The sequence below is a fragment of the Panicum virgatum genome, chromosome 4K (genome assembly GCF_016808335.1).
Source record: "Panicum virgatum strain AP13 chromosome 4K, P.virgatum_v5, whole genome shotgun sequence".
Taxonomy (NCBI): Eukaryota; Viridiplantae; Streptophyta; class Magnoliopsida; order Poales; family Poaceae; genus Panicum; species Panicum virgatum.
In genome coordinates, this window is record NC_053139.1 from 19023428 (window position 1) to 19036701 (window position 13274).

Here is a 13274-nt window from a genome sequence, read left to right on the forward strand (position 1 = left end):
GCCAGGGAGAAAAGCGTAGTGACGCTTTCCACCTCGTGCGTCGCCGGCTTCTCGAGCATCTTCTCGTCACGTACCCCCTGACGGAAAGCAGTGATAATAGATGCATCTGAGATACGAGGAATGGTACCCCGTACCTTGGTGAAGCGCGAGATGAAGGCCCGGAGCGTTTCTCCGGGTTTTTGCCTCACGGCGTGAAGGTGTGCCTCCACACCATGCTGCTGGTATGCGCTGGCGAAGTTCGCTGTGAACCTCGCACAGAGCTCTTCCCAGGACTGGATCGTCCCAGGTGTAAGGTTCATGAGCCAAGTCCGGGCTAGCCCAGACAAGGCTACATGAAAGTAGCTTGCCATGACGGCGCCGTTACCACCAGCAGCTGTGATGGCAGTAACGTACACCTGCAGGAATTCCGACGGGTTAGTGGTACCGTCGTACTTCTCCGGTAGGTGCGGGCAGAACTTGGACGGCCATACCATGGCTTGGAGGTGCTCGGCCAGTGCAGCACAGCCCACCCCAGCCACCGGTGCGCCTGACTGTATCCGGGCGTTCACCGGGGGCTTGGGCGCCACCACGTCCAAGTCGGCGTTGAGGTTGCAGCCCTCAATGATAAGACGGCGCTCTCGCGCCCTCTCGACGGAGATGCGGGCATCCTCTCCCGCCCGCCGGCGGTTGAGCTCCGCCCGCAGGTCTTCCGTTCGTGCACCCCTCACGGTGGGGGAGCGCACGGACACCGACGCACCGCCCTGACGCTGGTGGTAAGGTACCACCGCGTTGCCAGGCGGAGGTCGTTGCCCAGTCCTTGCAGAACTGGGGGAGGCCTGAGCCAGGTGGAGGAGATGGTCAACGTCGTCCCGCCACTGCCTCAGGGCGTCTGGTGAGGCTGCCTCAGCCGGGGGGTTGCAGAGCAACTCCCTAGCTGCTGCCAGCGCTCCGCCGCTCGCAGCTTGTGAGGGTGCCTTTGATGGGCGCCCTGACTCTTGTTGCCGAGCAGCGCGCGCCGCCGTCGCCGGTGGCTGCTCCATAGGTACAGTTGCCCCTGGAGCAGGGACGCGAGAGGCGCATGGCGTGGAGGACGCCACACCCTCTGTCATCTCCACGTCGTCCACACGAACCATCGAGACGAGGAAGAGATGGGCTGCGACCAGCTAAAGTCCCCCTACCTGGCGCGCCAAATGTCGTGGTGCTGCAAACCACAGCCAGATGGCGGAAGGCACCCGCCCTAGCCCAGAGGGTGTGTACTCGGGAGTTAGCTAGTCCTAGTTCGATCTCTCTCAAGAACACGAAGAACACCGCGGGATTAGAGTGGTTCGGCCGCCGGAGCGTAATACCCTACATCCACTGTGTGTTGTATTGCCTTCCCTCGAGAGAGAGAGTTCGCGAGAGCTGGTGTGTCTGGCGAGCCTGTAGTGCACAGCGAGCGCCTCCCTTTTATATCTCAAGGGAGGCGCGTACATGGCTGTTGGCTCCCCGACAGGTGGGCCTAACGATGTAGTATAAGATAACATACTGTTCATACATTATGGCATCGCAGGCAAAGGAGATCTCGCTCCTGGATTGCCTTGCCTGCTCCTGGAGTCCCTCGTTCATCATGTCCAGGCGCTGTCTTGTCGGGACGATGCCAGACGTAGCTAGTGGCGTCGCCTGCCACGTAGCTTAACGGGCTGTGTAGCTTGCGGCGTAGGCGGCATGATGGAAAAGTGTCGTGCCGTCGTATCCATTTAATGCTGCAGACGGGCTCTGCGCGGGTGCAGCACAGGCGGCTGCACTGTGCACCTTGGTAATACGGGGTGCTCAGTGAGGCCTGACAAAGGATGTCCCGTGTGCCGCGGCGACAGAGCACGCCTCAACCATCCGCATTAAATGCGGTGGGTGGGCGAGTCCCCCAGCGGAAGACTCGCGCACGAGCCCGCGCCTCCAGGACACGTGGCGGTTCCGGACCCCCACGCGGTAAAGGGGGGGTCCGGACGGACGCAGGAGGTCCCGGACCCCTATGGGGGGTCCGAGGCCTCGGCTGTCAGCTCGGAGCTTCCCTTCCTTAGAGACACGTGGCGTCTCCGGACCCATCCCCAGGAGGGGAACGGGTCCGGGGCCGTTGGCCTGGTGAGGGAAGAGCCTGACCCGTGGGGCCTGGCTACTCCGTCCTTTCCACGTAGTTACGGATAACTACGCGGGTCCTGCCTTGCCGCAGTAAGAGTGGGTATCCCTGCTACAGGGTACTGACACATATCATAATTGTTTCCGATTCGAGCTCAATGATAAAGCTTTTATTTCTTTTTCTCGATTGTGTGTTGGTTTGTATGCGTCGTAGATCACTGTGTGAACGAGGAAGAGCATGTCAACAAGCAGTACTGCGAGCAAGTGAACGAGGACCAGTTCCGCGACCCCGAACCCGAAGGACAGTACCTCGATCAGGACTTCCCGGAAGGCTTTGAGGACGGCAAGTTCAATCCCGCCCTTTGATGCATATTTTGTCCTAGTTTTTATAAACACAACCTATTGGCCTGTTTTATAAAATTGCATATGTTTTGCCTTTTGAAAATATGGTTGGATAGCCACCCCTTGATTTGTTATAACCATTTCTTGACCGCCTAGATTAATGTCTGAATGTGATTTGTTTGGACGTTAATCGCTGGTAGAACGCTTAGGACCTTAAACACAATACAACTTGTTTTATAAAAGTAAATGTGTGAGTGTGTGGGAAGGGAAAAATGTGAGATTTTCGAAAGGTAAGTTTAGACAGGATGGATGGCACTTCTGTGTGATTTGCCAAATGGTGTGCTCGTGCCTGTGTGGTTGAGCAAGGAAGGGAGATATCCATCTTGTCACAATTAAGGACCGAGTTGGTGTGTCATCTTACCTAACTCCATTATCGTGAAAACCACTCGACCGTTGTATGGACAACGGCTTAGCATAAACCCCCACTAGTTAGTCTGATAGCCATCAGGAGAGCTGAGAGCAACGGGTGATTAAGGAGAAGGGATTAACTCTGTGTGACTTATGCCCCGGTTACAACATCTGTGATAGGTCAATGACCCCTTGGTGGATTCCGTGATGGCTAGTTAGGTCTAGTTAAGGTGGGTAATGGTTTTGTTGGGATCTGCACCGACACTACGGTGATCGAGCTGTGGTACCCCGCTTGTGGGTAAAGTTGCACACCTCTGCAGAGTTAAAATCTATTCGAATAGCCGTGCCCACGGTACTGGGCGAGTTACGGTGTGGTCACATAACTAGTATTTCTTCTGGGATTGGATGGGTTGGCGTGAATTGTTTTGGAAAAGTGTCCGGCAGTTGTACCGTGTGCTACGGCGGATGAGGAGTCCGGTAGCAACTTAAAACTTGGATCCTGTGTTACTCAAAAAACTTGCTTTGAAAATCATTTCTTTCAAATGGACCCTTGCATAAAAATCAGCTTTCCGCAAATTAAACCCTAGCCTTATCCTTGATTTATCCTGTGCATTATATTCTGTTTATACCCCCTCCGTGGGTGTGGTTGGACTTGCTGAGTACGTTTGTACTCACCCCATTCTTAATTTTTTACAGAGGAAGATCCAGACTTCGTACCCGAGGACGTTGAGTAGAGGTTTCGTCCTGCACCCAACCTTGCCTGTTGATAGAGTCACCCGCAGAAAGTTCCGTATGGTGCAAGACTCTGATGACCCCTCTTCGTAGTTAATATCGTGGTGTGAGTGTTAGTTGTTATCCTCGCGATAGTGACGCTTCACTGTCCACTTCCGCGTAGAGTTGTACGGTGATGTACCATCTAATATAATAAAAGTGTTATCACCATCCTGTGATTGAGATTGTATCACTTTTAAGTCTTCTCTTATGAGGGGACGCTTCACGCTGCTACTCCAAATGCAACCCGAGGATTTATTACATGGGGATGGGTCACCCCATGAGTACCCGTTACCTACGTGGGTGATGGGTATGGGTGAAATTGAGACCCGAGACCCGTGGCTGGTTGGGTAGCGGGTAATTTCAACCCAAGTGGGAACGGGTACGCTCCCCCGCCTCCTCCGGATTTCTCACCCGCTGTCATCCCTAAGCCCACGGGCACCAGGCCCTACAGGCTACACGGTTGGCCCAACCATTTATTTCCTTCACCACCAGAGACCGTATTCCTTGGCCTAGGCGTACTTGCGAGTTTCCGCAAACCACGGTCCACGGCCATTTGCTTTTCCGATTCCGTGGCAAGCCACGCCGCCGCCGCGCTGCACGACCCCCCATTCCCCCCCGATCCTTGTCCCCCGTACAAATGCCGCGGCGGCGCGGCGAGGGTGGCGGACTGGATCCAGGCTCGGTACCGACCGGAGTCTGCGGAGAGCACCGCGAGGGAGGAAGGGAGGCGTTACTGCAGCGGCGGCGGCAGTGGCTTGCATTTGTTGGCGGTCAGCCTCGCCGTCCCCCGCCGCCCTTTCGCAGTTTCGCTTCGCTTCGCCGCGGCCGCCTTCTCCCTTGCTGATCGACGAGGTACGTACGCACTACAACGCCGCCGCCTGTGCGGGACGCCCTGCCTTGCGTGTTTCGTGTTAGGCTGGAGAGCTCATCTCAAAGAAAATAAAAAAAAAATATAGAGCTTGCAAGCTAGGATTTTGTACCATGTCCATTTCTAGGTTTCCCCCTAGATTGTGTAATGGAATAGAAATCTTAATTTTTGTATAGAATTTGGGTCGGGTTTAGTTTGGGAAATTATCAATAGCCCTGGCACAATTGCCCGTGTCCATGGGGTAAAGCCTCGATTCGAAAAACAATTGCCCGTGTCCAATAAAGAGGCCTTAGAGGAATTTGCGGTGTTCCTTTTTCTTTAAAAAGCTGGACTGGGTCCAGGCCTCCTTTGTATTTGGAATATTGATTTGTGTACCATGGAACAAGAAAAATGTATTCCCCAATTCATTCTTCGTGATGTATTTGGTCAATATCAGTCAGATTATGAAACTGTATCTGCTGTGAACCTTATATTGCCATAGTTCGGTACTAGTCAAGGACATGCCCTTCAAAATTTATGTTGGCATTTTCTTTCACTAATATTTTCAAAACGTTTACATATGAATTGACTCTGATCGTGGCGCAATATCAGAGACCAAATGGCCTGGATATCTGAATGTGTGGCGATTTAACTGATTTGTTATTAGTGGCCTAGCATAGTGGTCCTAAACATTGAAGTTTAATCAAGGATGTGATAAGTTGTATAGGCGATCAAATACCCTAGGATGCCTCAGATATTTGGTGAGGGTTCCATCGATATATAAAGGCACTAAGATTCATTCACTAGTTGCTAGCGAAAGGAAAGAGGAATGCACTGAGAATGAGAAAGTGCTTTATGATATATTCTTGTTTCATTTTGGAAATGGTGTGACGATGCTTTTGTATCATTTTGTAGTCTAGGTACTTTTAACTCAACGTCAATGTTGCATACACCAGATAGTGTCAGTAGCACTTAAAACTTCTATTTGAGTTGAGTTAATTATTGCTGAAATCTAGTGGTATGTTGATTAGGATATGCTCGAAAGATATCATGCTCACAGTGTTTTCCCTTTTTTTTCACTCATAATTAATCTTTTGAAGCTGTGGGAATGCATCACCTGTGTAGTAGAGAAATTTCAGTTGGATTTAATGATCAGTCATCGAGCAATGTTAATTTCATTGAAAATACACTCATTAGCAGAAAGCAGCGGCAGTTCCATCTTATTATGCTGCTCTTTGATCATTTAAAAATGTTAACGTGTGAGCAAGTACTGATAACATATACCTGCTAGCTGCATAGCTGAAGTTACAAACCAGAACATAAATGCCAAGGTACTTTATCAATATGTTTTCAACAGCACATTATTATTCATAACGTTGATTTCCTAGAACTACTTGTGTTGGACCATATTACTCTGGTCGATACATATGCCTATGAGATAATATCTCACCAAGTTCCTTCAGAACCATGGGACAGTACCATAGCTACCATCAGACAAAGCTGCAGTTGAGAACATCTGATCCACTTCGGTGTCCATATCAGATCTTTTGGCGAAGCGGCCCTTGATCCTTGGCCGTGCTTCTGCATATGTCTTCCTTGTTGCATAACGTATGGTCTTCTCAAACTTTCTATTCTTCTTCTTCTCCTTGTACCTTAGGACCCTGGCCTCTCTGTCCATTGGGCTAAAGTGAAGTGGCATCTGAAGTGAAGGACCTGAGAAGAGACTGATGGCTCCAGCAGGTGTCAGGACGCTGGAGTTTGCCATGTCTGTGGCCATGTTGTCTGGTACTATACCCACCTCCATTGATGAGAAAGATATCTGAGATGGAATCGGCAAATGGTCACTGAAATATGCAAATCATAAGGGGATTGCAGGTGTCATAGACCCTGCAATGATATATAGATGGGTTTAATTTAAGTGGTTAATTCTACACATGGAAAAAAATGCTTATTTACTGTTGCAAAATAAGAAACAAAATGTAGTGTAACTTTATTAGCAACGAAATTGGACAACTTAACTGTTATCTGAATAGATAGTTGGGTCCCTCCCATTTCTTTGGTGTATTGATTGATTTTCATAAAAAGTGTGGAAAAATAGCTTTCCAATTATTTTTATATGAAATAAGGTCTCCATCCATCGGTGATTAATATATTGAATCCACTTAGAGATAACATGAGTGGTCTATGTTACAAAGTGCAGGAATCTGTCAATAAGTATTCCTAAGGATCCTTTTCTTATGACTGGCTTTTAGAGCAGTGGAGTCGTAGTATACATAAGCACATTTTTGCTACTTCCCTTATCATCAGCCTAAGAATTGTCTGCCTACAATTAGAAAATAGTAGGAAAGGAAACGAAAATGGAATAAAGTGAGAAATACCACCAGAGAACTAAAAGTTAGTTAATGCTTCATCTATTACTAAAATCTTTTTAAACCATCCACCAGTTCTTCTGAAACCTACCTTTTGTTGAGATCAATATGATATACCCTTTTTCTAGATAATTATTTGGATATGGTCTTAAGTGGAAAGTAACATGCTAACCCAAATTTGCAGGATCCACCCTAGAAAAAAAAACTTGGCATGTGACAGCATAGTAGTAATAGATGAACTCACGCTGTTGCTGATGGAATCGGTGTAAGCACTGACCCCGGCAGTTATGGAGGCAGCCTGCTCGGCCCCTACAACTCCATAGCCACTCTGCTGCTGCTCTTTTACCATAGCAACTTGTGAAGGTACCACACACTCTCCAGCCTCCTTATCTCCATATTCTTTTTGCATCAGCTGCTGCTGCTGCCGTTCTTGCATCCCATACTGCTCTGTGTTGTTGATGTGGTTGTCGCAGTATGAATTGTACCCAACAAGATCAAAGTATTCTTCCACTTCTGCAAAGTACATGTTGTTGCTACTGATGTTGTTCCTGGCACTGATGATGTTGTCTTTCTTGTCGTCAGAATCCTTGCTGAGCAGCAGCCAAGAGTCCACCTCCTCTTCCTTGTCACCGATGGCCCCGGTGGTGGCTGCTGCCTCGGCAAGCACAGAAGCAGCCGGAATGGCTGCAGCGGGGAGTGGCACCACCGGCACGCGTTGGTGCCTCCCGGCGAGCGGGTTTGCAGAGTGCACCTTGGCGTCACAGGCGGCACACAGCGCTGCCGCGTCGGCGCGGCACACCAGCACGGCGGGGGCACGCTCGCATGCTTCGCAAACGCGCACACGCTCATGGCGTGAGGCCACACGGTTTGCGGCGTGTACCCTCGTGTCGCACGATGCGCAGAGGTACGCAGCGTCAGCGCGGCAGTACACCACGCCCGGCGCCGTGCGGCACCCGTCGCATGGCTTGGGCCATGGGCAACTCCCTTCGCCTCCTCCAACCTCCTTCTCGAGGGCGTTTCTGCCAAAATTATAATTCATGAACGGAGAGATCTTGGCACTTGCACCACATAGACAATCTAAGAGGCTCAGTCAGAGCAAGCTAGTAGTAGGATAGTCTAGATAGCAGTATACTGCTACCCTATACGTGGGTGTATATGTCTCCTCCCGTTCCTCTGCTTTCCATGGCTCCTATGCCTTGTTGCAGTGACTGTGCGAGTATGTTGGGTTGGGGGAGTCACCAATGTCACGGGTTCAGTGTCGAGTACTAATAGCAGGGTGTGAGGAGAATCCTGGGAGTGACACCTGGCTTCATTCTTGGGGCTGAGCATCGCTGTGTGCCTATCTTGTGGTTGGCTTTGTATGTTGCTGCCTCCTGTTTTGTCCCAACGCCAATCCTCAGGCATCGAGTCGTTTTCAGATAAAGATTTGATGCTCTTTGGGCAAGCCTGGGGAATTAGACAGTATACTTCCAGGTAAATCCTCTTGAGCAGTCTGTCATGACTTTTATGTGAAAACTGTCTGCATATTCGCAAGCAGGAGGCTATTATCGCCTCTTATGATGTAGCCCTGATCTGTCCCTTCGTGTTGCACTTTCTCATTTGTATCGCAGGTGAGCTGGACAGTTGCTGAGGCAAATCCCAGGAGCTGGTCTACTGCATGGATCAAGGGAATTATCTGGAATGTCCTATGACTGGCACTGACGCTTGCAGCTTACATTATTCCTTGGACTGGGGCACTAGGCTTAATCTAAAGATAGAGAATTGGAGGGCGCTGTGGTATAGAGGATGCGGACGGAGGGGGAGCGTGGAAGATGCTGCCCTTCTCTTTATCAAAAGGAAAAGGGTAGGGTGGGTTCTTTTGGATTCGAAAACGTGAGGTTTTGTGCCAGTCGTTGCCACTCCCCCTTAGCCGTTACGCCTTTGGAACCTCGAATGTGAGGTGTCAAGTGGAGATACACAGGAAAAGGCCTAAAGTGCCCTGCCAGGTCACTAGATAGTTTCCTTGCCGCCCTTCTGATCTACAAATATCTAACGCAATGTAGTGGGGAAGTCAAGTTGCTGGGGACGGCCGCTTATATCTGCTGCCAGGATATTTATTTCCCGTCTTATTATGGATATGTTTTCTTCTCCAGGCTCATTCAATGAATCCAGGACTCTTCTTTTTTGCTCGGGGAGCTATCATCTGTCTTGCCTTGAAGTTTCATGAGTTGTGTTCCTCTCTTTTTTTTTTCCTATGCCAAGGTTGCAAATGTCTTCATGATGATTTTATTAGGAAAGAAGAAGAAGCCCACTCTAAGTTCTGAATTAAGACGATTTCTCCTGATCTGAGTAAATTGTTATACAGTATTTTGGAGAACTGGAGAGATACTTGATTAGAGATAAAAATTCATCTTGTGATGATAAATTGGGTTTGCATTTTAGAAAAAAAAGTTTTCTTGCTTTTTTTTATTAAATTACATTGTACATTAAGCTGTAGTTTATTAAGTAATTTTGTATTGGTTTGTACAAGTATTGCCACTTTTTTTTTAATCTTTTTCTCTTTGATGTGTAAATTTGTTGCAGGTTAACTCATGATGGCATGTGAAATTGCTCTGTTTGCATTTATCCCTTTGGCTGATAAGTATTTAAATGTTGGGAAAAAATGTTTAACCAAATCTTTGCACAGAATTTTCATCCTAGTGACTATCCTTACGCAACAGCACACAAAACTGCACCACTCAACTTTTTTTTTTAAAGACAGCACCTTAAATTGAGAAATGAGAATCAAAATTCTTCCCTACTGGCGCCATTTATATTTGTGCAATGAAAAAACACCATTTTTCCTCCTGTCAAAACCATCTTTATTCCATTGCATGAGTGCGTATAAGCACAGCAGTTCCGTAGAGGTTGTGACCGGTGAGCTGCCGGGACTAAGCAACTGCAGAGCGGGTCCCTAAACTCAGGAATTCTGGCAGATGGTAACTGCTAAAGTAAATTCATGGGGTAAGGAGTTCTGAGATGCTATTTTTGGCTTTCGTACTCGGCATAATCTTTCCAGAATTATTGATTTCTGCCTTTCTGGTTATTCTAAAGGGAGACGTATCCTTCGTCTCTGCAGACTGATGCATACATGGAGTTCCACACAACAGTCTAGCTCAACTACTAGTTTTCATTCATAGGAAGCTGATCTAACATGGGAACATATGGTCTTCCAGTAACACAATCTCTCTGGCATACATGCAACACCTGCTGTTCTGGATTGTATTTACTTTTATTTTTGCCACAGTCAACACCTGGAAAGATCCAAATGTTTTTTTTAATAAAAGAAACAGGCATGCATGCATTGAAGAAGAATAGTTTGATGCTTCTGAGATGCACCTAAGATTTTTCCAAGATTGGTGAACCCATAGCCACCAAACACTAGTGCAGGGTTTGACCCATTTGTTTTGCCCCAACACTGATCGTTTCTGCTTGCTTACTCCACCAACCACATCAGAGAGTTGGTTCATCTCCCTCTTGACCCGTTTCTCTCAGTGCACCACGTAGCGTTGTTTCACTTTGCTATAAAGCCCATGCAGGCCCAGAAACTTATCACAGAAACATCTGAATTGTTATTCCCCCAGCTGCAGAGGAACAGGCAGAGCTTGGCCAGAATAATTCAGGATGGCCGCAGGCGTGCTGTGCTTCAGGGCGTTTGCCCTCTCCATGGCCTGCCTTCTCCTTGCCGTGCCCCTACTAGTGGCTCAGGACCCTTCCAAGCTGAGCCTGGAGTACTACTCCAAGACATGCCCGAATGTGGAGCACGTTGTCCGCACGGAGATGGAGTGCGCGGTGCGTGCCGACACCCGCAATGCCGCCCTAATGCTTCGCCTGCATTTCCATGACTGCTTCGTTCAGGTCAGCACTCTCTGTTCAGACACTGATCATCTTTTTTGTTCACCATGCTGCACGCCAATGCAGCACTCTGGCAAAGGTGCCCTGCTGAGCATCTAAATTCTGCACGGTTCTTGCAGGGATGTGATGGATCAGTGCTGCTTGATGACACCGCGACCATGATTGGGGAGAAGCAGGCGGACCAGAACGTCAACTCGCTAAAAGGGTTCGAGCTGGTCGACAAGATCAAGGAGAAGCTGGAAGCCGAGTGCCCTGGAACAGTTTCTTGCGCAGACTTGCTCGCCATTGCAGCTAGGGACGCAGTTGTGCTGGTAACCAAACCACATCTATGTTCTGTTTCTCTGTGACAATGTGCATTTCTGAAATGTCTAGTACGTGAAGTTAGCCTCGTGCCATGCATTCTTTATTTTTTTCTCGAAACAGCTTCAAATTTGGATAAACTCTGAAGTTTCATGTAGGCTTGTCAGTTGTCACTCGAGCAAAAGGAACTTTTAAATAAGGACCAATACACATACTGTACACATACTGCATCAGTGTTACATAGCTGAAAACTAACACTGTGTCGCAGGTAGGTGGGCCTTACTGGGATGTCCCGGTAGGAAGATTGGACTCCAAGAAAGCAAGCCTGGACCTAGCAAACAGTGACATCCCTACAGCTCAGCAGGGCCTTCTCACACTCATTGCCAAATTCTGGCAGAAAGGCCTTGATGCCACTGACATGGTGGCCCTCGTTGGTATGTTCCTCTCGTTCAGACTGCAGGTTGAAATCATAATCACTAGTTCTATTAAGATCAACAAACCCTGCTGATGAGGTCCCTTGACAAACGAAAAATACTTAAAGTCTTGAACCAATGATAAAGCCATAAACATTAGTTATATAGCAGCAAATACAATAATTATAAAATGTATTTTCGTGATTTTGCAGATTATATTTAACTGACTATTTCCATACCGTATTAGGCTCCCACACGATTGGATTTGCCAGGTGCGAGAATTTCCGCGACAGGATCTACGGCGACTTTGAAATGACATCAAAGTTCAATCCGTCATCGGAGGCATACCTCAGCAAGCTGAAAGAGGTCTGCCCCAGGGACAGCGGCGACGACAACATCAGCGCCATGGACAGCCACACCTCCGCAATCTTTGACAATGCCTACTACGAGACGCTCATCAAGGGCGAGGGCCTCCTCAACTCCGACCAGGAGATGTGGTCCAGCATCGCCGGGTACTCAACAGCTGACACCGTGAACAAGTATTGGGCCGACCCTGCCGCGTTCTTCAAGCAGTTCTCCGACTCCATGGTGAAGATGGGTAACATTACCAACCCTGCCGGTGGCGAGGTCCGGAAGAACTGCAGATTTGTCAACACATAGGCTGGTGAAAACTGGAAGAAACTCGGTGCCCGTATTGTTCTTTTGATGGTTGGTGGTTGTTTGGAAAATAATGACGCTCTACTGAGGCTATTGTATTATAGCATATATGTGGTTGCCACTCTGAAACATATTTTGTTGTTTGAACTATGAAGATAAACATCTTGGTCTTGTATTTCTGGGTTCTTCATAACCTTTTTTCCGTGCAAATCACCAGCGGTTTCTGATAAGAATTTACCACCTTTTGTATTATGAAAAATACAGTTGAAGAGCCAAGCGAAGTCCTTAAAAAGCCTGGCGGATGGTGACGCGAGTGGGTGCCGCTTTCCCTGTTGGGGGCATCGCATTCCCCTCTTGCTCTTTCATCCAAAGTGAAAACCCTACAATGGTGTTGCCATGGGTGTCGCTCCCTTCCTCAAGCCTTCGCATTTGGATATTCGTCATGGTTTCGAAGTCTCCTTCAGCGGTTGCACTTTGCTTCTTGGCGCCTGGTTGATGCACGGAGCTGCGTCGGAGACGTGGCTTGGCAACGATGACATGCTGCTGGAATTGGCTGGGCTAGGCCTAGGGCTGAGTTGGGGGGGGGGGGGGAGACAGTAGCTGGGGGCGAGGCGTGAGCTCATGTTTGGAGGTCGGAGCTGCTCTTCGCGAGGTGCTTGAGCTTGGCAACGATGACAGGTCACTACCAGAAAATGGCTCATTTGTCCGCGACAGTTAGTACCGGGCGCACTTTTGGTCCAGTACTAACGTGCCAATTTAGTACCGGGCCTGAGCTACAGTGCCCCTTGGAACCTTTTAGTACTGGCTGAAGCCACCAGCAGGCACTAAAGTGCGCCACCGACACCCGGGCGCAATGGATAGGTGGCAACCTAGTACCGACTGGAAGTACCAGCCAGTATTAAATGGCTTCGAGGACATTTAGTATCGGCTCGGCTCGTGGCTCCAGCCGGTACTAAGGGTAGAGGTTTAGTACCGGTTGGTGTCTCCAACCGGTACTAATGTCATATATATCAGCTCCCTTTCTTCCTCCCCGAGCCTGTGCCAACCATTTGACCGAGCTCGGGTTCTTCTTCTCCATGGCGACCTAGAGGGGAGGTGCTGCCCATTTAGACAAGTTTTGTGGGGATTTCACTCATCCAAGTGCGCCAAAGGTTTGCAACTTCATCCTCTCTTCTTTGATGGTCTTCATACTTTGTTTCA

The 13274-nt window shown here is 48.7% G+C and overlaps 2 protein-coding genes across 2 annotated transcripts; one reads left to right on the plus strand and one right to left on the minus strand.

Annotated features, from left to right (window-relative positions):
* The first annotated feature begins 4104 nt into the window (after positions 1–4104).
* On the plus strand, positions 4105–12249 carry LOC120703401 (peroxidase 11-like). The gene is made up of 7 exons (XM_039987468.1): positions 4105–4467; positions 7016–7194; positions 7414–8304; positions 8442–10707; positions 10824–11015; positions 11273–11438; positions 11665–12249. Exons 4-7 carry the CDS (start codon positions 10474–10476, stop codon positions 12075–12077), a joined length of 1005 nt encoding a protein of 334 aa, XP_039843402.1. The 5' UTR covers positions 4105–4467; positions 7016–7194; positions 7414–8304; positions 8442–10473; the 3' UTR covers positions 12078–12249.
* Positions 5656–7955, minus strand: LOC120703400 (zinc finger protein HD1). Its single transcript, XM_039987467.1, has 2 exons — positions 7076–7955; positions 5656–6281 (listed from the first exon to the last, which is right to left on the minus strand). The coding sequence occupies exons 1-2, from the start codon at positions 7868–7870 to the stop codon at positions 5922–5924; spliced, it is 1155 nt and encodes a 384-aa protein (XP_039843401.1). The 5' UTR covers positions 7871–7955; the 3' UTR covers positions 5656–5921.
* Positions 12250–13274: the final 1025 nt, after the last annotated feature.

What these genes read in the sequence shown, in the direction of transcription:
- LOC120703400 (XM_039987467.1), bottom strand. Translation starts at nt 7,870, where the DNA reads ATGAATTATAATTTTGGCAGAAACGCCCTCGAGAAGGAGGTTGGAGGA. An exon ending in CCGATTCCATCAGCAACAGC is followed by an intron (nt 6,282 to 7,075) that starts GTGAGTTCATCT and finishes ATTCCATCTCAG; the next exon opens with ATATCTTTCTCATCAATGGA.
- LOC120703401 (XM_039987468.1), top strand. Translation starts at nt 10,474, where the DNA reads ATGGCCGCAGGCGTGCTGTGCTTCAGGGCGTTTGCCCTCTCCATGGCC. An exon ending in TCCATGACTGCTTCGTTCAG is followed by an intron (nt 10,708 to 10,823) that starts GTCAGCACTCTC and finishes CGGTTCTTGCAG; the next exon opens with GGATGTGATGGATCAGTGCT. An exon ending in CTAGGGACGCAGTTGTGCTG is followed by an intron (nt 11,016 to 11,272) that starts GTAACCAAACCA and finishes ACTGTGTCGCAG; the next exon opens with GTAGGTGGGCCTTACTGGGA.